This window comes from Talpa occidentalis, unplaced genomic scaffold (genome assembly GCF_014898055.3).
Source record: "Talpa occidentalis isolate TD23 unplaced genomic scaffold, MPIMG_talOcc4v2.1 talOcc4.5, whole genome shotgun sequence".
In the NCBI taxonomy this organism is placed as follows: domain Eukaryota; kingdom Metazoa; phylum Chordata; class Mammalia; order Eulipotyphla; family Talpidae; genus Talpa; species Talpa occidentalis.
The window spans coordinates 10,250,277-10,274,543 of NW_023604861.1; the positions used below are offsets into that span (position 1 = coordinate 10,250,277).

General features: G+C 51.0%; 1 protein-coding gene across 3 annotated transcripts in view; it reads left to right on the plus strand.

The window, feature by feature from the left end:
* The window catches only part of ABCC4 (ATP binding cassette subfamily C member 4), a 221,418-nt gene that overhangs the window by 19,621 nt on the left and 177,530 nt on the right, over window positions 1-24,267 (plus strand). The window contains exon 1 of one of the 3 annotated variants that reach the window (XM_054701229.1): window positions 2,116-2,294. The exons of 1 other annotated variant lie outside the window; for it this stretch is intronic. Coding sequence is in view for 1 of the 2 variants with exons in the window: in XM_037528792.2 (XP_037384689.1) it covers window positions 2,995-3,068 (74 nt within the window). In the remaining variant the exon portion in view is untranslated. Of the gene's footprint in view, window positions 1-2,115; window positions 2,295-2,961; window positions 3,069-24,267 lie in introns of those variants that run through there. One more of the 3 variants, XM_037528792.2, reaches the window with a different exon arrangement.

The following is a 24,267-nucleotide window of genomic DNA, read 5'->3' on the forward strand; positions in this document are numbered from 1 at the left end:
GGTTTTGCAAAATGCATCACAAGCTTTGAGGTTCACATGAACCCTGAAGGAAGAAGGATGATGGGGATTATGATTCCCATTTTAGTCCTAAGAAAATTGAAGATCAGAAATCTTAGGTTTTAAATGAAAAGCAGATGCTGGGGTGCCTGGCTCTGTATCCAGTCTTCTCTCTACAAGACTACACCGCTTCTCACTATCTCTTCTTGAATACTGTTATTAGTTAATGTTCAGGAAAGAATATTAAGAAGTTCAAGGGGCCTCCTTGGTGGTGCAGGGTTAAGTCAGTGCAATGATGCTATAGCTGCTGTGGCCTGAGCTCCATCCGCGGCCAGTGAGCTGTCCCCATGGCACAGCAGACCTCTCCTATCTTGCCCGCTACTCCTCTCAGCAGTGTATTTCAGTAGATTTGCCTGTTCTGCTCCCCACTGTCTTTGGGGAATCCTCTCACCCACTGCACATCTGGCCTGTACCCCCGTTCTTGTATGCATAAATAAATCTTTCTTTTAAAAAAGTTTCAAAAGCTCTTAGTTAAAAAAAACAAACAAACAGCAGAAGCTGAAGTGACTGAGTGTTTTGGGGAGTTTAGAGACTGCTAATTATGGTTCTGAGCTAGCTGTGGGAACTACAGAGAGGTCTGGGTAGCCAGGCAAGTGAAAGCATTAGATCGTTAGCTTTGGCAAAGTAATTCTTCATCTTTGAAGTGGAACTGTAAATTGGGCATCTACTGAGGTGGGAAAATGATCGTCAAAAATGATCATTTTTACATTCTTACACATTTGACTTATAAACATGCTTGAATACAGTTAAGGTTTTCTTTAATATTTTTTCCTCCAGCTTTGCTGAGATGACAATCATATTTTGCCAGTTTATGATATATATATGTATAGTATATATTTTAAGATGTACAACGTGATGACTTGATATATGTATCTGTGTGAAATATTCACCCAGACCAAGATAATCATTACATATGTTAACCATTTTCCTTTCTTTTTTTTAAGATTTATTTATTTATGCATACACGAACTGGGGAATAGGCCAGAGGTGTGTGTGGGGGCAGAAGATTCACCAGAGACAGAGTAGGAACAGAACAGGCAGATCTACTGAAACACACTGCTGAGGGGAGCAGTGGGCGAGTCAGGAGAGGTCTGCTGCGCCATGTGGGGTAGCTCCGTGGCCAGGGATCAAACTCGTGCTGCAGTGGCTGCCGATAGCTTCACAGATTGTATCTTAACCCCTTGCACCACCAGGGAGGCCCGATTTTCCTTTCTTATGTTGAAATCATCCAAGAATTACTCTTACCAATGTCAGGTACTCATGAAATAGCAACTCTATCCTCAGCATGGCTGTTTCCAGAAGTATTGTCTCACATAATACAGACAAAAGACAGTATTAATAACATCATTTCAGTTAAAACTTGTAACTTTGAGTCTTTTTTAAATTGAAGACTCAAGGGAAAAGAAGCTTCTGAGCTGGCCACACACATAACCAAAGACTTAAGAGTGTGATTCCAGCATTCTGTCTTTTCATTGAGGAGTGTGATTCCAGGATTTTGTATTTCTTTCATTCATTCATTCATTCATTCATTCATTCATTCATTCATTCAGTATCACAGGTATTTTTCTTTTTTTTTTTTTTTTTTTTTATAGAGGCATGCTTTATTTATTTGTTTGCTGGTTTGTTTGTTTGTTTTGTTTATACATGCACTGGGTACAGTCAGAAGCGCGGGAGGGTGAGAGAATTCACCAGAGCCAGAGCGGGGAGCAGAGCAGGCAGAAGGACCGAAGGACACTGCTGAGGGGAGCAGCGGGCGGCAGGAGAGGTCTGCACGCCATGTGGGACCCTCCTCCGGTGGCCGGGGAGCAGCCGGGGATCGAACCGGCACCGCACCGCAGAGGCCGCGCGCAGCTTCGCAACCCAGCGCTCAACCGCTGCGCCACCGGGGAGGCCCACAGGTATTTTTCATGCACACCGGAGTCCCGATCTGGCTGGACTCCGACCTTCATGGGAATCGGGTTTCATCACTGACTGACTCCAAGACCTGGGCAGGTTCTGTCCTTGAGCCTCATTTCGTCACAGAGGACAACACTTTCACCGTTAGTGACAGTGAGCGAAGGCCCCCAGTAAGGCACCTGACCTGTGTTCTGCAGCCTAAGTTCCCTTGGCCCCTGTTAGCTAGGAGGAGGGTACGATCAAGGAAATCCTAAGGCCGTCTCGTCTCCTCTCTCATCCCTTTTCCCCCACCGAAGAGCGCAGCAAGAAGCGGACAGAGGTCACCTCCCAAAATGTCACACGTGAGTTGCCAAAAGTCAGCCCCAAAGGCAGCGTGCAAACCCTTTGACTTCCCCCCGGGATCTCGGGTTACCTTTCCATTCTGCAAAGACACGCTGCCGAACCCTGCGCGATCGCAGGCCAAAAGCTCGGCCCGCAGGCTGGACACGCTCCCGCGCGCCCATCTTTGGTCCTGAGGAGGGCAGCGCGCCCAGGGGGTGGGCAGCCCCAGCCGGGGCGGCTTCTCCGGAGCCGGCGCAAGCCGCAGCCCAGAGGGCGTTCCCGAGCCGCGGGGGCGGGCAGAGCCGGCGCCTCCTCGCTTCCTTCCATCTTCTGGGCCGGTGCTCCGGCTCCGCGCGCCTCCTTAGGCCAAGTTCGCAGCCGCCTCCGCTGCGCGCACGTGGGCGCCTCCGCGCCGGGTGGCCACGACCCGCCCCAGCCAGCGGCGCCCGCTCCAGCCCCAGCACCTGCTCCGGCCCCAGCCTCGGGGCGCCGCCGCCCCGGGTCGCCCCGCGCGCGGCGCGCCGCTCCCGGCACCGGCTCCCGGGTCCGGCTCTCGGTCCGCGGCGGCCCGGGAGGCGGGGACGGGGCGGGCCGCGGGCGCTCGGCTCCCGGAAGCGCAGCGGCCGGGCCCCCGCGAGCCCCGCGCGCGGCCGCCGCGCCCCCGCCCCCCCCCGGCGCCCCCGGAGCTGCAGGCGCCGCGCGCGCGCCCCGGCCGGCAGGATGCTGCCGGTGTACCCGGAGGTGAAGCCCAACCCGCTGCAGGACGCCAACCTCTGCTCGCGCGTGTTCTTCTGGTGAGCGCCGCCCCAGCCGCGACACCCGCGCGCGCCCGGCGCTGCGCGCGCCCTCGGGGGGTGGCGGGCGGACCTCGGGGCGAGGCCGCGCGGCCGCCGGGTTCCCGCCGGGGAGGGCCGCCCCACGCCGGCCGCGCGGCCCCGCCCGCGCCCCGCGCGCCGGGCTGCAGGGCTGGGGGGCGGCCGCGGAGACGCACCCGGGCCGGGGCGCACGCAGGGCTGCGCGCTCGCTCGCGGCGCCTCCACCTCGCGGGCCCGGCGCAGCCGCGGGAGCAGGAGCCTGGGCGGCGGAGCGCGCGCGCGGCGAGGTGGGGAGCCCTGGCCCGCCCCGCCCGAGAGCAGACCCGAGCCCCGCGCCCCACGCGGAGCCGCCCTCGCCCAAGCCATTCGCGGCTCTGGAAGCTTTTCCCCTAAGGAGGCAGTTGAGCAGCGTCCTTTATCCAGTCGCAGCTCGAGCCCGGGGGTGCCCTGGACCGCGCCGCCTCCCCGTAGCCGCGTCCCCCCGCTTCCCAGGTCCCCTGAGTGACAGCTGCGCCCCCACGACGCCCTCTGGTGCGCGCGTCCGTCTGCAGGACCTTGGCTGTTGCTCTCCCCGCGTGGGTCTCACGGTGCACCTGGGTCTGTCGTTGTGGCAGATTTCATTGGGTCACAAACTCGCTTTGTCCTTTTAGACTGAGCGGAGACACGGGTTCCCCCCAACCCCCTTTGCTCTGGGCTGGGATCACGCGTAACCACAGCCGGAGTTCGTCTTTGACCCGGCTCTTTGCTAGTGTGAATATTTTCACCTCCAGCTTTGAGGATCTCTGTAAGGAAGGGGTCACCGCAACCTGTGGGGGGTCCCGGGGTGTTGCGCCTGGAGAGAAGGGACGCACGGTGTGATGCAGGTGGTCCTCCCCAGGGGTGTCTCCTACAACCGTGGCAGGGCCTCTGAGTTGGGAGGAAGCACAGGTGAAGACGTGGCTCAGACAGGTAAACTCAGCTACGGTCCAGGAGCCGCGACGTCTAACGAGGGGGCCCTGCGGCCGCGGGTTTTCATCACACCTGGTTGATTATTAGATCTTTTGTTTCCCAAGCTCTGCCCTCTCCGCTTTACGCCGTATTCTGATATTTTCCACTTTTTATGGGAAGCCTGGGGGACCCCGCGGGGTGAGTGTTCCTGCCCATGTTTTGCTCACAATGCCTTCAGTACGGGCAGTAGGAGCGTTTCTTGATGCTTAGTGGCCCTTAAGGAAAGAGGAAGGTACTAGGAGGAGGAATGTAGGTGTGGCTCCTGGGAATAATAACAAGCAGGCAAACATCCAGCGCCTGGGAGGGCCAGGGCCTCTTTAAACACTTTCTCTTTGTGGAGTGTCAAAATGTGCTCATGCAGGTAGAAATGGGATGGTGCCATTTCTGGTCTCCCTGCGGGAGGGGGAGGCAGTCGCTGTTTTACACTGGAAGGCACAAAACCAGAGAGGTTGAGCAAGTTGCCTGGGGTCACACAGTGGTGGCTCAGGATCCCCCAGCAGGTAGTCTGGGGCTCCTGGGCCTGTGTTTGGGCCGCTGTACTGCCCTGTACCAATTAGGTCCTTGTTCCTAAAGGCCTAGGGTTATTCCAGGCACAGCTTCGTTCTCCCAGGCAAGTCTGTGCCCTCGGCACTTCGGTATCTATTACCCAGCTTATGCGGGTAGCTGTTCTCAAAGTATCAGACCCAGACGGGAGGCCTCCCCCTCACCTGGGAGCTGCTGGAAAGGCCACTTCTGCACCCGTTCCAGACCAATTCTGTAAAATAAGAAACTCGGGTGGGGGTTAAAGGCAGGTGACTCTGTGTGCAGGTGGCTCCTGGCTCCCTGCTTTAAGCCACCCCTCCGCTGGCATTGTTACACGTAAAAGCGACAAGTGCAAATGAAGTCCTATATATTCACTGTCTGTAGTTTGAGAAATGTTAACGTCAGAGGTTCCATAGTGATCACCTTGTGCACCCCTCTGGCTGTGGGCTGGAAAGGTGAGGGACCCCCTCCAGGGAGAGCTAGGCCCAGAGGAGGCAGAAACTAGGCCCACCTAGAGTAACCGGGATATCACCTGCTCACTGGGTGTTTGCTTTTCTTCTCAAATTTGATCTGCGTTCGGAAGGTGGGACCTGCTGGCTGCCTCCCCAAAGGAGAATGTTTACCAGCTTGACCTATTGGAGATTTTGGTATCTTTACAGAACAGTTTGACTTGGGGCCTAAGAGGAGACTCAGTTGAAAATTGTTGCAGAGTTTTGAAAATTGTACATTTTTTCTACTTTTGTAAGAAAATTGAAATGATAGAAAAAGAAAGGAATAAGGATGCTTTGTTTCTGTTGGCTGTGGTCACCTGCTGATATTTTGGTGCTCCCCTGAACCTCCATCTGCCGCGTGTGTGCACACTCGCGCGCACTCTTTCTCTTTTCTGTAAGACTAAATAAATCCTTTTGAATGGCTAAAATTTATTCATGGCATCAAATAATTTTTAACATTTAGTGATTGCAATGAATGCAGTCTCTTCTTATTGTTGACCAGTTTTTCTCTGTTAAGTTGTAACTCCTGGCTCTGCCCATCTATTTTGTTGCTCCGTATTTAGTGCACTGCCCATATTCCCCAAAGTAGAACAGCTGGTGAAAATCCAGATTGTTTTCCAACAGGATTGCATCAATTTGCCCTCTTGATAGCAATCTGGGTGCTTATTTTCTTGCCCTCTTGAAAGCAATTGATGTGCGTATTCCATTGTCAACAATGCTGGATAACATTTACTTTTCCAAGTTGATAGGTTAAATATATCAAAGTTTTAATTAGAATGTATTTAATTTACAAAGATGGAACTTTAAAAAGTTTCTATAGACCATCTATTGTATTTCTTTGAATTGTCTATCAATAGATTGTACATTGTTCTTATGAGGCATTTATGTCTTTGAAATAATAGTAATAGTGCTTATGCTATTTTCCCCAGATATTGATTTCTTTCTTAATTTTGTTCAGTTTAAATTTATATATCATTTATTATATGGAGCTTTTCTTTTTGGTTTCTTCTCTTTGTGATATAGCCTTCCTTTCAACTCTCAGGATCATCTAAATCTCCGTATGCATTTTCTTTCAGCCTTCTCGTTTCTTTTTTTTTTTTTAAGATTTATTTATTTATGCATGCAAGAGGTGCTGGGGGTGAGAGGATTCACCAGAGACAGAGTGGGGAGCAGAACAGGCGCAGCAGGTGAGACAGGAGGGGGTCTCCTGCGCCATGTGGGTCAGATGGAACTTCTGCAGCAGAGGCTGCGGATTTAACCCCTTGCACTATCAGGGAGGCCCTCAGCCTTCTCATTTCTAACAAAGGCAGCTAGAGTTTCTATAGGACAGGCCCCATTTTTTCCAAAACAAACCATTTTCTCTTCAATGTTTATTGAACAATTCTTTTTCTCCATTATTGGAAATAAATGGGGTAGCTTAGGAACGGTGTCCAGCAGGACATGAGGTTGTCCAGTCCAAAGCTGTCCTCCCTGGTGGTCTTCCCCTGCTCCCCTGCTCTTGCTGGGTCGGCCTGGGGATGGCTCTGCATTTGTCTGCCTACCTTGATCCAGCAGGTGGGTGGAGAAGGAGCTTGGGCCAGAGGCAGGGGCCCACAGAGAGGGGTTAAATGCCCGCTCCCCTACACTGGCCACTGCTCTGTTGGTGAACTGTCACTGTGCAAAGCAAGTGCTGTTGTGGAAACTGCCAGCGGTGTCAAGACAGACTCTCTGGAGACTGTTCTTGGAGAAGCTGATGCCTTGAGGGGGAAATGCAAATGGCTGTGGGCAGCCATGGTGCTGAGAGGCTGGTCCCTCGCCCCCTGATCCTGGATGCACAAAAATGTTTATTTTTTAAAAAGATTTATTTATTTATACATATAAGAACTGGGGTGCAGACCAGAGGTGCGGAGGGTGAGAGGATTCACCTGAGACAGAGTGGGGAGCAGAACAGGCAGATTGACTGAAATACACTGCTGAGGGGAGCAGCTGGTGACTCAAGAGAGGTCTGCTGCACCATGTGGGAAGCTCCCTGGCTGGGGATCGAACTTGTGCTGCAGAGGCTGAGGATAGTTTCATAGTGCTGTGACTTAACCCTTTTTGCCACCAGAGAGGCCCAGAAATGTTTAATTTTAAACTGGGATTTTTGGCACCATTTCCCATACCTCCTACATTAATGTCTGTGTTATTCTTCATTAAGAGTCAGAAATCCAGATGCTGTAGGTGGAGGGGCTCAGCTTTGCAGGCCTCCTCTGCCCTCGGCTTGTTCCCCTTTCTTAAGCATTCACTTTGAGTTTTGGCAGTTTTATACAACAGTGATAGCTTTTGGCAGGGTATGAACATCCCAAAGGTGTCTTAAATTTTGCTATTAAGTCCTTACAGGCAAATAAACAATGCGACAGATTTATAAGTCTCTTTCCTATAGATTATTCTTGAAATTTTAGGGTCTTTATTCTTGTAGTCCTGCATCTGGTCAGCCAGAGAAGGGTTAACTGGGGTCTGTTCAGATGTGGCAAGTGGTTTATTTGCTTCTCTGGGTTTTTCAAGGGACCCCTGGGTCTGTGGATCCCCTTCCCTTCTGGTGTATCTCCCAGGTTCTTCGTGCTCCGTGTGGTGTGGCACCCGGAGGCGTTGTGTACAATATGAGCATCACCCTGAGTCATTTCTGGAAATTTCCCTCGATGGAGCATGACACCTGTCCCTTCTATGACGATGCCTCTGTGGGCTCTCATTGTGTGTGCTCTCAACCCCCGTAGGGATTTCTGTGTTTTTACAGGGCAAAAGTAGATGCTGTGGGCAGGTGTGGGCTTTGGAGGTCCAGTTCTGCACATTTCCTGTGGCTGCATGCAAGTGAATCTCAAAGCTTCGCAGGTTTAGCTTTGGGGAGACTGGAGATGGTAGTCAAGGCAGCTTACCCAGTCCAGAGTTAAGGCATTAGGTTGTTCTGACCAGGGGACACCTGAAGACAGGAAGACCCGTTTTAGGTTCATTTAAAGATTGAACCTTTTGAGATATCTATCAGTGAAAGGGACTGCTAAGAAAAAGAAATCTTTCCCTGTTAAAGAGTCATAGACCTGGAAATGTAAAGTAAATAATAAGTTTGCTTCCTCAATAAGCATATCTAAAGGAGTTCCGGCAGCCTGCTAGGCTGATGATCTCCCAGTCCATCCTGGAAGATCGTATCCTTCCCCTTTTCCTGTGTCAAGAATTTGTATGCTAACTAACCAACTTTATCAATGTAAAGTGGTTGTGTATAAAAGAAACTCTTTGTCTCTAGACCAGGGCTCGGACCTTATGGGACTACCCAGGGCTGAGACCTCATGCATGAGTAATAAAGCTTTCCTTGACCTTGCCATTCCTAAGTACCACTTGTTCTTCCCCTGCCTGTGTAAGAGGCTAGAATTTATTTCTGCAACATCAGTATTGTGTGTACACAGAGAGATAACTGAAGAGGGAAGTCAGTAGAGGTGACAATTTTTTTTTTTTTTTTTTCATGTTTGCTGTTCAGCAGTACTTTCTAGCCTGCTATTGAAAATACAAATGCAGGCCCCCACTCATGTTCTATTTCGGGCAGGTTTGAGTGGGACCTGGAAATTGAGTTTTTATTTGCTTTCGGACACTTCTGTAGGTGGCTAGCCTCACAGATGGATCTATTTAGATGACAATACTGATAATCGCTAATGCCTATTGAAATGCTTCCTGTGGACTTCAAATTTTGCAGTTTTATTTTGTCTCATTTTAATCCTTAAACAACCCTATGAGCATCCTGTGAAATTCAGGTCCTGAGAAGTTGGACAACTTGTGAAGGTTTCCTAGCTAGGAGGTCATAGCACTCCCACTGGGATTCCACCTAATTCTTTAAGCACTTGCCAAGGCCCAGTTTAGGCTTCTGGCATCTGGCTCTGGATCAGACAAGGTACTGTGGTTGACCCAATAAGCAAATGAATATGCTGACTCCGTCATGCAGACATTTAAGTCATGTTAGTGAAAAAAGATGCTCTTTATATATGCAAGCATCTTGCCTTCTGTTTGTTGCGCTACCTCCAGAGCATTAGAATTGTTGAAATTGTTAGCCATCCTGTTCTGAGGGCATGGCCTTGTTAGTTTTCCTTGACCTCATTACTCTCATCTGCTGACATAAAGTCCTATTGATTCAACATGTCCTTGGAAATATTCCTTCAGATCTGTGGGGGAAAGAAATGCACAGATGCCCCCCTGTTCTACCTGGACCTTGTGTGTTCCTCCAGCCCTGCTCAGTTCTCTGCTCAGAATCTCAGCATCTCATCTTCCCAGGGAGTTTTCCTGCTACCAGTCTTTCCTGTCAAACAAACTTGTCCCATCCTCTGCAGCTTCCTTCTGCTCCCTGGAGCAGACCTTTACTGTGGCAGTCTGGATCCTTTAGGACCTGCTTTCTGAGGCTCCTTCCATCATTTCCCACACAGCGGGACTTTTGTGATGAGGTGAGGCAGATCCTATAAACATTCTAGCCAGCACTGGGGTACTGACTCAATGAAGGCCTGTGAGTGAGCTGGGTGTCCCTGGGCGGTGGTCGTCATTGCGGGTTTGCTCGCAATGCCTGATGCCTCTGTGGCTCCTCTGGCACCAGGCTGGAGGCAGCTGGCAGTGCCCCCTTGAAGTTCAATAGCCTGAGCTGTGCTTCTTCCCTGACCAAGGACAAGGTTGCTCCATTGTAAAAAAGGGGATCTTCATTGGAATCCCTAATAGGGTTGTTGAGAGTCTTGATTGAACTAATCACCAGTAGAGCTTTTAGAATGGTGTCTGGCTGGGAGTCAGCAGTCAGTATGAAAAGGTAGCTTTGCCCCTATCTCTGGTCACTTAGCATCTGCAAGCTAACATCTTCACTTGTAAATTGCCAAGATTTGCTTCCAAAATAGGTTACAAAATGTAGATTTCAGTCCCATTCCTTACTTCCCTGTCCTTACTTCAGTGGGTGGGGGAGATGGCATCCTGAAATCTGAATACTTAAAGAGACTTCCTGGGTGATTCAGATGCAAAGGTTTGGAAACTACTTTTCTCAGGTCTGCTTTTGGGTGGGTGGAGGGGCCAGGGTTGGGGGAGGCGGGCAGGGGTGAGGTTGGGGTGGGGAGGGCTTAAATTCCATTTCTACTGAGTGCACAATGGGAGGCCTCTATGTTTTGAGCATCCAGCAAAGCTCTGTGTGCTTTATGTTGCCAGTTCAAATTCAGACAAATGAAAGATCATGCCGCTTCTTAAAGAACTCACACTGTCTGCTGGGGGAGGCCACCACTGGATGAGTTCTGTAAATAATGCTGCTGAAAAAATAAGCTCCAGAGCTCAGTGGCTTAGTCAGAACCGACAAATATTATGTAGTCCACTCTGGGTGGGTTGGGGCCAGGAACTGCACACACGCTTGTTTAGAAACTGGGCTTTTAACATATTGCGGCTCCAGCCTTCTCCCCGAGGCCCCTGTCTTCAGCCGGGAGGGAGGTCTGGGTCCCAGGTTGGGCTGACGGAGTCTTGGCAACGTGGTAGCCCCTGACACCTGGGGCGTGGCTAGCCCGTGAAGGTCACGCAGGCAGCCCACCACTGCCGAGGTCTGCCCATGTGTGCCCTATGGCAGGGCTCGAGGAGGGGCACGGATGGAGGAGATTCGCTCCCACACGACCAGACTCGTGCAAGAGGGGAATCTTGGGAAGGGAGATCGGCTGTCACATGGACCCCACTTTTTTCCCCCCCAAAGATTTATTTATTTATTTATACAAGCACTGGGTACAGTCAGAAGCATGGGAGTGATACCAGAATGGTCAGGCCTAGTCTCCCAGCCGGGATCGGATTTCAGGCTGCAGGGCAGCGCTGAGCCCCAGCCGCTAGACCCCCACGGGTGGGTGTCTCACGAAGCCGCAGCAGGAACTTCGCAGACGCTCAGGCAAGCAAGCGAGAAGAGGCAGGTTTGTTTAGAAGAAAAAGTTTATTGAGGAGAAAAAGAGCAGAAATAAAGTGGGACTCCCAGGCCAGGGAACCAGGCCTGGGAGGGGCAAGGAAGCCAAAGTGGAGTTGTGTCTCAGGGAATATAGACCTTTTTTCCCTCATTATTCTAAAACTTCACCAGTCTCTCTGTGATTGGGTAGTTCTCGGCTGTCTCACTTAATTTGTTACTGAGTGGGGATCTTCACATTCCTTATCTAACAGCTTTCTCTTTCCCCATTTGTTGCATCTTTAAATTTATGGCCCAGTCCTCTGGATGGGCATCCCTGCATTGAAGTTAAACAGCTGCCCTTCTAATGGGACCATAAATTAAACCACTCTCCATTTCTCCAATCTCTGCCTCCCTTTACCACCTGAAGGAAACCAGGACCAGCGTTAACAATGTTGTCCTTGGTCCTGGCATGATTGTTTTTCCTAATGGAATTGGTTATATTTCTTTGGTTGTCCTTATCTCTGAAGCCTCCCTAAATTCTTCAGAGGTCCCCTCCTGCACTGTCCCTAAAACTGCCTAATAACCCTAGCTTGCCCTGTCTCAGGAGGGTGAGAGAATTCACCAGAGCCAGAGCTGGGAGCAGAGCAGGCAGAAGGACCGAAGCACACTGCTGAGGGGAGCAGCGGGCGGCAGGAGAGGTCTGCGCGCCATGCGGGACCCTCCTCCGGTGGCCGGGTTGCAGCCAGGGATCGAACCGGCGCTGCAGAGGCTGCGGGCAGCTTCACAACCCAGTGCTCAACCGCTGCGCCACCTGGGAGGCCCTGGACCCCACTTTGGCTGCCATTCCCTTCCTGCCACTTGGGGTGTTCCACAGACCTACCAGGCCACATTCCTCCCGTTTCATCCCAGCCTGCTTGGGGCCTGAGCCGGCACCCATCCTTTCCAGTTCCGTGCGAGCGGCGCCTGCGGCCCTTCTGTGGCTTCTGCCTTAGATCCTTCTTTCAGTTCCTGGCTCCCTCACCGCTGCTGACCCTGCCGGGGCCAGTGCAGTCCTCCGCTCTGCTTCCCAAGGCTCGCTCGGGGTTGGAAGGGAAAGAGCTTCTATACCCAAAACAGGGGTCCCCCAGCCTCAGTGCAGGCGGCACTTGTCCTGCTGTTTTGTTTTCATACCAGGCTGCTAGAATTAGGTTGCGTGGAGTTAATTTTCTCTTTGGGAAATTTCTACCCACTTGTATCTCCCTTTAATTCTCTCTCTCTCTCTCTCTCTGTGTGTGTGTATGGGTGAAAACACAGCAAATTGACTTCTCCCTGGCTGTGATGATTTTCCTTATATCCTAAGACAGCTCTTGTGGGTCTGTTAAAAATCGTGTCTTGCAGAGAATGTCTCCCAAGCTGCCTTCCATCATCAGCAGCTTCAGATCTTCTTCCACATGGTTGCACTGAATGCTCTTAGTCAATCCACGTCTTTATTCTAATGTGGCATCTAGATCTGGATGTGTTGATAGCATTCCAGGTTTGATTTGACCAGAGGTAGTGTTTAAGCACTCGAAACATAGATAGCTCTGAGTGCCCGCTGCCTTCCAGGTGATGTTCTGGACCAGGCTTTGGCAAGCTGTGACCCTCAGGTCAAATGAAGTTCACCACCTGCTGTGGTAAATAACAGTTTTGTTCCCATGCAGCTTCCCTCCTTCATTTATCTTTTGTATGTGGGCTACAGCAGCAGAGTCCATTAGTTGCCACAGAGACCATGAACCACAAGGCCGCTAAGATCTGTGATCCAGCTCTTAACAGTAAATGTTTACCCTTTCCTGTTCTAAACGTTTGGGATACAGTGAGCAAAATAGTCAACAGTTCCTGCCTTTGGGAATTTAAATTCTAGTGAGAGAGGAAAGATTAAGCAAGAGAAATAAGTAAAAAGTCGTCTATGAGATCGTCACAGTGCTAAGGAGAGAATATAAGCAGGGGCCAGGCTAAGAGTGGTATCGGGGACGGATGTGACAGCCGTTGGCAGGATGACCAGGAATGGAGCAAGGCAGGAATGGAGCCTGGGAGGGAGCGGGTGGGCATTGCACATCCTGAGGTGTGGCCAGTGCGGGAGATCTGGGGACTCAGGAGGATGTCAGCATTACTCGAGGTGAGGTGGAGATGGTGGAAAAGTTTTGAGACGAAGGACTGGTCTGTTTAGGATTTAGTAAGACAGTCTGGCTGCTGTATTGAGAATAGATGATAGGCAGACATGGGTAGAAGCAGATCCTGGCAGGAGATGATGGTGGCTTTGACCCAGGTGGTAGGAATGGCAGTAGCCATAGTTGAATTCAGGGAGCAGTTTTTTGGCAAGTGAAACTGGGATCTCAGCTGCTAGGCAATTGTGGAACTTGAGGGGCAGGGAGAATGGAGGAGGCCTGCCTGGTTTCGGCCAGAGCACCAGCTAGGACGCTGTTACAATACCTTGAGATGCTGAAGCTGCAGGAAGAACGTGTGGGAGAAGACCAGGATCTTGGGCTCGACCGTGTGAAGTTTGAGCTGCCTGCACACGTCAGGTGGAGAGGTTGACTAGGCAACCGGCCTTTAGCCTGTACTGGTGGTCGCGTTTGGTCATCACCAGCAGTCCATGCAATTGAGCTGCCGTGGCACATGGTCAGCAGATTTCAGTCCAGGGGGTTTATCTCCATCTGCACTGCTGTGAAGTTCGTTGTGTTGATGTCAAAGTTGAGTTCATTGATTCTGTTGAAGACTTTTGTTGTCTGTTGGCAGAACGGACTGGCCCAGGGTGCCCTCCGGGTGTGGCTGATCTGCTAATAAACACATTGGCAACCGATTGCCCACTGGTGCCATCTCTCTTATTGAGCTCAACACAGCATCCTCTGGGTCATCATTCTGGAAAGAAACCGAGGTCAGCTGGCATGATCGTCTCTTCATGAGCACAGTCTGGCTCTGGGTGCTCCCTTTCCTCAGTATATTCACAAATTTCTTTCTGGGGCAGTGTTGTGTCATTTCTGTGAAGCCCACTAGCTCTGTCTTGTCAAGTTCTTTCTAGTTAAAGTGCTGTCAACCTTCACTCTGCTTGAATCATCTGGTCCCTCCGTAGGTCAATTTGAACCCCGTGTCTGGGGGTGGGATCCAGGCATCGATATTTTTGAGATGTCCTGTAAGTTTCTGATGGACACCGAGGGCCAGGAACCACTAATGAACAGTTTCCCAAGGTCAGACACGTTTCTGTGCGTATCTGGTTCCCTTTCCCACCCCAGCTCCTCAAAGTATGAGACCACCTGGCCCCACAGGGTTTATTCATTCTTGTGGGGACACAGCAAGACTCCTTCCAGGATTCACTTGCTTGTGCCAGGGATCTTAGAAATCCTGGGTTCTTGGGTCCTCATCGTCACCCCTTGCTGAAGCTGGCCGTGCCTTCATTTTACCCAAATAGGATATCCAGTTGCTCAGAGTTGCTCAGCTCCCCCCAGCACTGGAGAGTGACCTGCTGGCTTTGTGTGTATTTCTTCACCCTGGCCTGACAAGAATGATTGAGCCGACCAGCGTAATGGAGTCAGTTAAAAGCTCATGAGTATAAAATCGCTCTCCCAATAAACTGCTTTGATTAGCAGGTCTCTCCTGCAATGCTTTATTGGCCCAGCTGTGAGTGCGGTTATGTGATAAGCCCATGTGGCTTGTTTTTAACACCTCCTATTCAAGCCACCCTCCCCTGGCTAGCTGGTGTGCACTCCTCTCTGAAGATGGCAGGAAAGGTGTCTGTTCTGCTTTGAATAGTAGAAGGGACATTTACCGATGGCCTAAAACTTCAGGCTGGGCCTGGCAGGGTGTCAGTGTCAAAGAATCCAAATGTGGCATTTGTGCAGATCCTCCGTGTTCAGAGCAGCAGTTTGTTGGCCTCTAAAACACGATGCACTTTTAACAGGTGTCACCTGGTACCCGTAAGTGACTATAAGGTATCAGCCCTGAATAGGTGGGACAGTGGGGATTGTTGCAGAATTCCTCCTTTCATCATGCCTTTTTTATAACCTTAAAATGATTATTATTTAGATCCTATTTTTGTCTTAAAAAAAAAGAAACTGTGAGATTTTTGAGGCAGAAACCAGTCTGTTACATCTTTCTCATTGCCTGCCGGAGCCTCTTGTATTTGATAGGTTTATTTAGTGATGGTAAATTATCACTTAATTCTAAATCCGAGTTTCTCTAATTTGGAGTTTCTGACAACCATACCTTCAAGAGGATCAAATGAGAAGCTGGATACTGGGGAGAGACTCAGAATTGTAGCCAGAAGGCCTGAGTCCTCGTTCGTGATCTTGCACTTATTTGCTGGGTGACCACTGGCAAGGCACTGAGCCACTCTGAACTTCCATGTCCTCCTCTACAATTTGGGAAAATTAAACCTATTTGCTGTATGTTCCAGGAATTGCATTTTAAGTATAATAAATAAACTAATAAAGTTCTGTGCACTTCCTTTCTGTCCATGGATGTGTCGCCTAAGAGCAAGATATAGGGGAAGCAGCAGTGAAGGGAGGGGGTTAGGGGCCAGCTGAGGTCAGGGGAGAGGGAAGGGCAGCCAGGAACTGTGGGCAGGTCCCCCGAGGGTAGCCTTTTAGGAGTGTAGGAGGCTGTTAGGACTTCGCTCTGACTATTAAGAGGGCTATAAAGAAGGCTCTCTGCTCAAGAACTTGGTACTCTTTGGAACTAGGGAGGGAAGAGATTTGAGGATCTTCTTCATTCTTCAGGTTTGAATCCCCCGTTAACCAGTCCACATCCCCAAATCCCATCTCCTAAACCTGGTCTACACCCAGGCCACACGTGGTGAGTAGCTACTGGATTGGACAGGGCTGAGCTATTGCAGGGATTCTCAGGTGGTCCCGGGTCCCCATTACCAGGGAACTTATTGGAAAAACAGCATGGTCCTGGCTGGGTGCCACTCCCACATGCTGAGTGAGACACTACAGCCAGGGGCCAGCTGTCTGGTTTAATAAATCTGCCACATGATTCTGGGGGACACTCAAGTTTGAAAATCACTTCATAGGCACCTATTTCTGAACATTTTGATCTATTCCATAAAATTTACAGTCACCCAGGACATGGTCTTATTCTGTCTTACACACACACACACACACACACACACTCTTCACATGTGTTTTTTAACAAAAATGAAAGCTTCAGGATGCAGTATTATATTTCATGAAACAATCAGTGCGACACGCTGATATTTTCTTTTTTTTTCACATTATTAATTTATTGAGCTGACTTTGGTTTACATCACTATTTGTGTTCTACAGGTATAGGATCTTCCCCTTCAGGCATTGTTACTACACACCCACCACCAGATACCAGAGGACCCACAGTCCATCCCCCCACCATCATCACTTTGTTCTTACCCACCCCCGCAGCCTCATCTCTAAAATCCACTTTCTAGGCTTTATCTGACCCTTTGTTTGGTTTCTCTGTATTCCGCATAAGGTATTTGTCTTTCTCCTGACTTATTTGCTTAGCAACATCCCCTGCAGATCCACCCCTGTTGTTGCAAACGGCAAGCTTCCGTCCTTCCCGATGGCTGAGCTCTGTTCTGTTGCATGTGTGCACCGCCTCTTGCCAGCCCGCTTGTCTGTCCTTGGGCACAAAGCTCATGTCTTCGTGGCATGGCTCTTGTAAGTAGGGCTGCAGGGATAGTGTCTGTCTCATTGAAAGAAACGTCAAGCATGGTCATGACCTGCCAGATCGCCTTTGGGGCTGCCATAGCCCTCAGTTTGAGAACCCCTGCTGCTGGGAGAATCAAGGCTACTGTGCTGTGAAGGGGTAGACCAACTGCTCTGCAGGCAGCCCTGTCAGAGCTTGACTCCGGGCCCTTTGTTGTCCAGTGGATCTGGACCTCCTCTTCCATCAGCCCCCCTGGTGGGCTGAGTCTTGTCTGCACATCCGTAGGATGAAGTCCTGACCCCAGGACCTCAGAATGTGATTATTCTCGGAGAGGAATCCTCTAAAGAGATGACTCTGGCTAAGAGGCTATAGGGTGGGCCTGCCCCGGTTGGTCTGGTGTCTTTCTAAGAGGAAATTTGGACAAAGAGGGGGCAGAGGGAGGACAGTGTGAGGAAAGGGAGAAGGCGGCCATCTAAAGGCAAGGGGAGGGATGCCTCAGAAGGGGCTGGCCCTGCCGGCATTCCCACTCCCTAGAACTCTGAGAGGATAACTTCTGTTGTTTAAACTGTCCTGTCTGAGGTAGGTGGTTGTGGCAGCCCCGAGTGAGGACTAAAGCACCCCCTCCTGCTCCCCATCCATCGTGGTTGGTGTTACCAGTTGTCACTGACCATAGCTGTTCTGTGTTGTGATAACATGTCCTCCTTGAGACTGAGCTCCCCCAGGATTCTGATCCCCAGCCATCCCAACTCAACCTGCTCAGTGTAGACCTCCTACCCGGATATTTTTACTTTTAAGATTTATTTATGCATACAGGAGCTGGGGTACAGGCCAGAGGCATGGAGGTGGGGGTGAGAGGAGTCACCAGAGACAGAGTGGGGAGCAGAACAGGCAGATCCACTAAAATACACTGCTGAGGGGAGCAGCGGGCAAGACAGGAGAGGTCTGCTGCGCTGTGTGGCTAGCTCCCTGAGCTTGTGCTGCAGTGGCTGGAGATAGCTTGATAGTGCTGAGACTTTAACCCCTGCACCACCAGGGCGGCCCCTCCCTGATATTTTGAATTGAATTCGGGTAGAATCCCTGACTCTTCAGACCTGGAGCCCATCCCCATAAGCCCTTCCAGGTGGTATGCGTACTCTGCCTGGGACATGCTCTGCCTGGGACTGGCCAGCAGGACCAGTGCTCCAAGTGTAATTGTTGCTCTTGAACGACCTCATTCCATGTTGTTGCCCTCTGTCCCCCCAAATCCAGGTGGGTGTGTCTTGGGGACTACCTAGGGGGCGTTACCTCAGGCCCGGTGGTAACTCAAACTCTGGCTCTGCACTTTCTCTTCTGCTTCCACAGGCACATTTTCCAGAGGATTCTGCTTTGGGGGAAAACCCCATGCAAATCCTTAGCCTATCTGCTCTTAATAGCTGAGCAGAGAGGTGGCCTGTCCCCAGGCAAACTCAAAATCTCTTTTAAGTACAGAACTAGCCCTTGTCTTTCCTTTCAACAAATGTTTAAAGAGAAAATTGAAAACTGGTCTCTGTGAGTAAGCCGGTGAAGACCCCTTCCCCTCCAGTCTCCTGGGGATCTTGGTCAGCTCTGCTCAGACCTACTCAGAAAGTGAGCTGGTATCTTTTTGAAGGGAAATTGCACACAGCTGCCTCCTCCGCTCAGGAGGAATTCCTTTCCTGAAGGTGGAGGCCCATTTTCTAAGAAACCTTTCCAGGAAGGATGAGGTGCAGCAGGAAGGGGTCCCGCGGCGCAGCCCTCTCAGCACGGAGGAGGGACGGATTACCCTTTGGTTTCTGGGAACTGGAGTTTTCACAGAGGGCAGGGCTGAGCGAGTAAGTTGCCGCCTCCCTGGATGCTTTAGAGAAAAGGTTAGTCCAAGGGCAAGAGCTGGTGAAACCCGGCTGGCCGACTTCAGACACACCCGGAGGAAGGCCCAGTCCTGACTCCTGCCACCCCAGGCTAATTCTCTTGGAAAGTTCCACCTTGAGATGGTCCAGGCAGCCCAAGTGAAAGTCCCAGGCCTCGCAGACAGGGGGTCTGGTCCACAGCCATTATGCGGTTGCTCCCTGTCACATAATTAGATTGACTTCCTGGCGGAGTTTCCAGGAAGGAAGAGTTGAACGTGAACTCTGATGTGGTGCCGTGTGTGTTGGAGGAGGGCAAGTGGGGAGAGTGTAGACGGGGGTGTCAGCAGGACCTTCCAGCTCTCTCCGCTCGCCCTGTGCTTCCCGCTGAGCGTGAGTGGGGTGCCCGCCACCCTTGACCCCGGTTCTGTGCTCATTGCCCAGGCCACTCTGGCCTTCTCCTTGTTCTGTTGAACTGTGTGCCTCCTGCCCAAACCCCCCTTCAGCCCTGTTTACTGCTGTCCACAAGAATCTGTGTGCAGGTGGCTCCAACTCTTGGATTGCCCCAGACAGTACTGGTTTATACCTGCATCACACTGTAATTATTAACAGCACCCCCTTTTTCACCTAAGAGTACCCTACATTGAATGATAATATGGTCGCTGTAGCTCATATTCCCCCCTGTGCCCTGGTGACTGGGCAGAGCCGTGGGCAGGGTTATTTACTAAACTTTCCCAAGAGTAATGATTAGTGAATACCTGCTCCTTCCCCACTTGAGCAGTCATCCTTAGAAAATGACCCCGACCTGTTATTTTCTGGAATCAGCTTGTCCCTAACTTAGTTAAGGGTCTTCTTCATCCTCGGGGCCTTCCTGAATGGTGACTGTGACAGCCGTAGGGACACTGTGTGGTCCTTGGGGTGACCCCTGGCAGGCCAGGTGGCCGGCCTCTGGGATGACGGTGCCTCTGGGGCTGTGGGAGCTGGGACATGTTGACAGTCCCTGGGAACCCCTCTCACTGGCTGTCCGGTGAGGTAACCCTGGAGGGGCAGTCCCTGAAGAAGGTCTCCCCACCTTGTGAGTGAGTCCCCCCAGTGAAGGCAGTTGTAAACAGTCACTTAGATCAGAGGTACAAGGCAGAGATGGTAGGGGTTCAGGAGAGCTGTCTAGAACCAAGGGTATCCTGAGCAAGGAGCCATGCAGGGAGGCCCCTAAGGATGGCGTGGACTTGCTCTGTCTTACTTAGCTACTTGACAAACAGCTGATCCCAGTGTTTCTGGGAAGGGCAAGAAGAAAGAGTGAGACAAGCCTTCTCCCCCAGGCTCTGCTGAGTCCCTGATGCAGGAGGAAAGTGTCTGAGAAGCTAGGTGCCCCTGGGGGCCAGTTGTTACTGGGGTGGCTACTGCTCTGGCTGTTCAACAGCTGCAGACTGGTCCGGCTTCTTTTATCTGTCAGTCCTGTGTGGTGGGTGATGGGTGGAGAAGCTGTTGGCCTTGCTGGTTGCTTGCCTCTAACACCTTAGGCCTGCCTACCTCTCCCCTTTGCTCCCTCCCACAGGACATCATTCATGATCTTGGGAGTAGAGTCAGATGCTTACTTAGTACCCCAGGATTTACTTAAGTGCTTTAGGGCTTCTGCACTGGACGTTCTCTTCTGGGCTTGGAACACTGATCCTGCTCTCCTCCATCAGGCCCTGGGCTTACTTGGCCTTTCTGTGAGCTTGCCTCCTTGACCCCTCTTCAGGCAGCTGCCTCTGCCCTCGGCCACGTCTCCCTGTTTGGATGGCCGGTCTGCTTTGCAGTGTTTGGAACCTGTCTTGCCCCCCCTCCTTCCAACCTGAGTGTGTGCATCGTACGAGAGACCCCGTCTGTGGTCTAGAACCTAGGAGAGCCCTCTGCTCCATATGGGTGCTCAGGACCTGTTTGCTGCTTGTGTTCCCTGCGGCGAACACCTGAACCTTACGTAATGTCGTCATGCAGTGTCACTTTAATAAAAAAGATAAATAAATATTCCCTGCCACATCAGGGGTGAAAAGGGTGAAGCGAAACAAACAGAAGGAGCTCACTGGAGTTCATGGATGTGACAGCACCTTTTCCCTGCAGCCTTGTTGAGATCCCTGGTTAAGACAAAGTGAGTAGCTGGGGAAATCCACATGCCAGGCTGGAGGGGGTTTGAAGGGCGGCTTCCTTCTCCAGCCTTGGGGATGAGGGAGGAAGTTGCTTTTGGAGGCCTTGGGGATGTTGCCCTTTGCCTGTTCTTGACCTGTTCTTGACCCTGGCTGGGTGTGTGGGGTTGTTTTCTCCCTCCATTCCTCTGTCCTCATGAGGTTAGGTGACCTCTGTGCAGGGGTGAGGAGCAGAGAGGGAGTTGGATTAGCTTGCAAAGGGCATTCAGCAGGCTGGGGTGGTAGAGATTGATGGTAGGCCAGAGAGCCTGGGATGACGGGGTGGTGACAGGCCACCCATAGAGTCTCAGGATGGTCAAGGCCTAGAGTGATGGGGGTGACTGTCCATCCATACAGTGTTTCAGGACAGACCAGGGCCTGGGGTGATAGGGGGGTGGTGAGTGGGTGGGTGACAGGCCATCTGCAGTGTCTCAGCGTGAGCCACAGCCTGGGGGGACTGGCCATCTGCAGAGTGTCTCAGGGTGGGCCAGGACCTGAGGTGATGGGCATGACAGGCCATTTCTCAGGGTGACCGGCCATCTGTAGCGCATCGCCCTGGGCCAGAGCCCGGTGTGACGGGAGTGACCAGCCACTTGCAGACTCTCAGGGTGGGCCAGGGCCTGGGGTGAGCATGGGAGTGTGTGACAGGTCATCCAGAGCGACTCCCACATCTCATTCCTGTGAGTACCCCACAAAATCTCTGTGTGTTGTTTTAATTTGCTTTAGTTTTTCCACCTCTGTGGGCTTTCGTGGTGATAGGAGGTGCTTTTTAGATCGAATGACTTAAATGGTTCGGATGATTTAGAAAGTTGTTTGCAGAGTGTCCTCTCAGGCTCACTGTGGAGGTTTCCCTCTTGATTTATTTCCTGCCAAATAAGCCCTTTAATAGACCGTGTACAGAGGCTTTTCAAAGAATGTTTTTGTTCTTTCTGAATATGCAGCTATTCGGGCTGAGGGTTGGCATTTTCTAATGGACCTAATGCTTCCAAGAATGAACTGATTCAGCTGGAATTTTCCTAAAATATGTCTCATTGACGTAGTATAGAAAAATGTATAATTTGTAATTGGCTGATACGCAGTCTCCCCTAACTCTGAACAACAGAAAAGTGATTACATCTTAAATTGGTGTTGATGTTTTAGACCCTGCTCTCAATGTTGGGTGTAAAATATGGCACCCTGGGCTCAGAGTCTTAAGTTCAGTTGTTTGTGCTTGTCACAGGAGTTCCAAGCCCAGGTCTGCATCTGCTGAGTGCTCTGAGCAGTTGCCTGAGAGAGACAGCAAGGAGGGTCATAAAGAAGATGGATTTGGATCGGGCAGTGGTTTCATGGCCCAAGCCAGTGTGGACCCTGGGGATTTTCCTAATCATGCCTTTGCTCCCTCTTCAGAGCTGAGACGGCCTGATGTGTTTTGTTTATGGCGCTTAGGCAATCTCAGTGATTAGCTCATGGATAATTACCAGAAACATGAACTCAAATTCACGCTCCTTTATTTAACCCTTTGCCTATTTCTCTTCAGACTGTAGGATGCTGACATGATTTGTATTAAAAAAGTTAAGCGGAAGCTGGTCTCAGCTGCTTTGGTGGTTACTTTGTTCACTTGGAGTAAAATCACAGAAGGGTAACCAATTGCTCCTCATCTCCAAATCTCCTTCCGTTGGCCAAAGACTAACTTTGGATTGTCGGCCAACCTGGGCTAGGGGCCGAAGTCTCTGTCAGAATGTTCTTGTGGAGCCTTCACTGTAGAAATTAAAATGGAAGACCCCATAAAGGGTCACCTGCTGTGTGATGACAGAGAAATCAATGGTCAGGCCAGAGGAGAAGGGAGATTGGCCAGAAATATGGAATGTAGACCTGGAGCAGCTGGAAGAAGCATCTGGAGAGAACAAGGGGGCCATGGTGCTAAACTCAAGTCTTAGGGTCCCCAACTCTGAATGAAACAGAAGGAAATGCCCTAAGTGCTACCTCAGTGGGCATGTTGCCTTTCACTTTTACTTCCTGTAATTTTCAACCTCTTCCCGGTGTTGAAGACACAGCTTGAATTGCCCAGGTAGGCCTGAGGTGTGAAGACCCATGAAATTAGCAACAGCAGAGGACCTCACTTTAGGACTTCACCCCTGAGCCAAATTGATGGAGCTGTACCAGGCTGGGGAGGTGGAGCTGCACCAGGCTGGGGAGGTGGAGCTGCACCCTGAAATTTACTCCTGCATCACAGGAGGCCCTAAGATGTTCAAAGCTGAGGCTTCATCAACCGCAAAAAGTTTAACAATGGTAACACATGTCCTCCCTGTTTGGAGACTTTAGGAAAAAAGGGTTTGGAAATTTCAGAACAAGGTTCAGATTCAGAACCTTGTCCTGAGTAAGTGGCTTGTGAGTTAGGAGAATGTACGGGTTGCGGTAGAAGCTTCTACCCTGAATCTCTACGGCTACACATCTCCTCAGCTTGCCATCCTTTGTTGTTATCGAGGTCGCAGAATGAGGTCACACATTGTGTGTGTGTGATTTCTGTGGGCAGTATTTAGGTTTTCGGGGTTCCTACTTCCCGTTACACAAGGCATTTGAGGGGGAAATGAAAAATGTTAGGGCCACCCTTGGCCTCAGGGGGCTTCTAGGCCATGGCAAGTGGAGAGGACCCATGTAGACTTCATGACCGATTATGAATGATGTGGCCGTTTCAGCAGAGGCTGGGCTGGAAGAAGGGATTTTCTTCCCTGCCTGTGACAGGGGCACAGGAGCGGCATGGATGAAATGGGCTGAAGAATGTTGTAGTGGCCTTTGGCCACGCGCTCTCCAGAATACAGCTTCCAGAGCTTTTCCCCACAAGGCCCTCCCGGCTGCTGGACACTGGCCTGCCTGCCCCTCCCAGGGGTTCCCGTTAGTGGGTACCACTTCTGCGCAGAGTGCTCCAGTGGGAGCTCCATGGCCATCACCTGCGTGCCCAGGCCTTTTATGCCCGGAAACCACAGGCAGGGGGGTGTGCTGTTCCCTCCCCCAGCCCCTGCCATTTGGGCTGTGTTTCTGTTCGTCCTATTGCTGTTGTGTAAATAGAGAAGAACTTAAAGCTTAGCAAACCTAAACCCAGGAAAGTTCCACTGCAAACTGAAGTGTCTCCAAGCACGGTTCTCATCTGCTTCCTGCAAACACTGGACCAGCAGGGTGATGTTCCCAGGCAGGTTTTGTAAACCCCGAACCCCTGAGGTTATTGAGGGCCAAGGGGATGTAAATATTTGCTGAGGTTGTATAGACTAATGACTCATGAATCATAACTGCGGCTCTGAGAGTAAATACCTTTCTCCTGTGTGGGGCCGGCTGGCCGGCCGCTGAGGCCTGTGTGAACCAGGGGCCATCTGTGACCACCTTGCCCTTGCCTCCCAGGGTGATGTCACTTCCTGTGATGTGGCAGGGACGACCTTTGGGGATCACCCTGCTCACAGCCCTGGCTCTGACTCAGGATAGCAGATTTTTGCTAGAACCCAGCCAGGGCACACACTCACAACATCTGTCTGCAGCTGTCTCCAATTCATTTTCTGGCTGCAGTGGAAGCTGGTGTCAGTCACAGGTCTGGGTTTAACTTTGGAAAGGGTCTGTAGACAAAGGCCAGCTGGCTCTTGCTGTCTGCGTCTTTGCATTGAACTGCCATCTCTCAGGCATCAGACACAGGAGGAG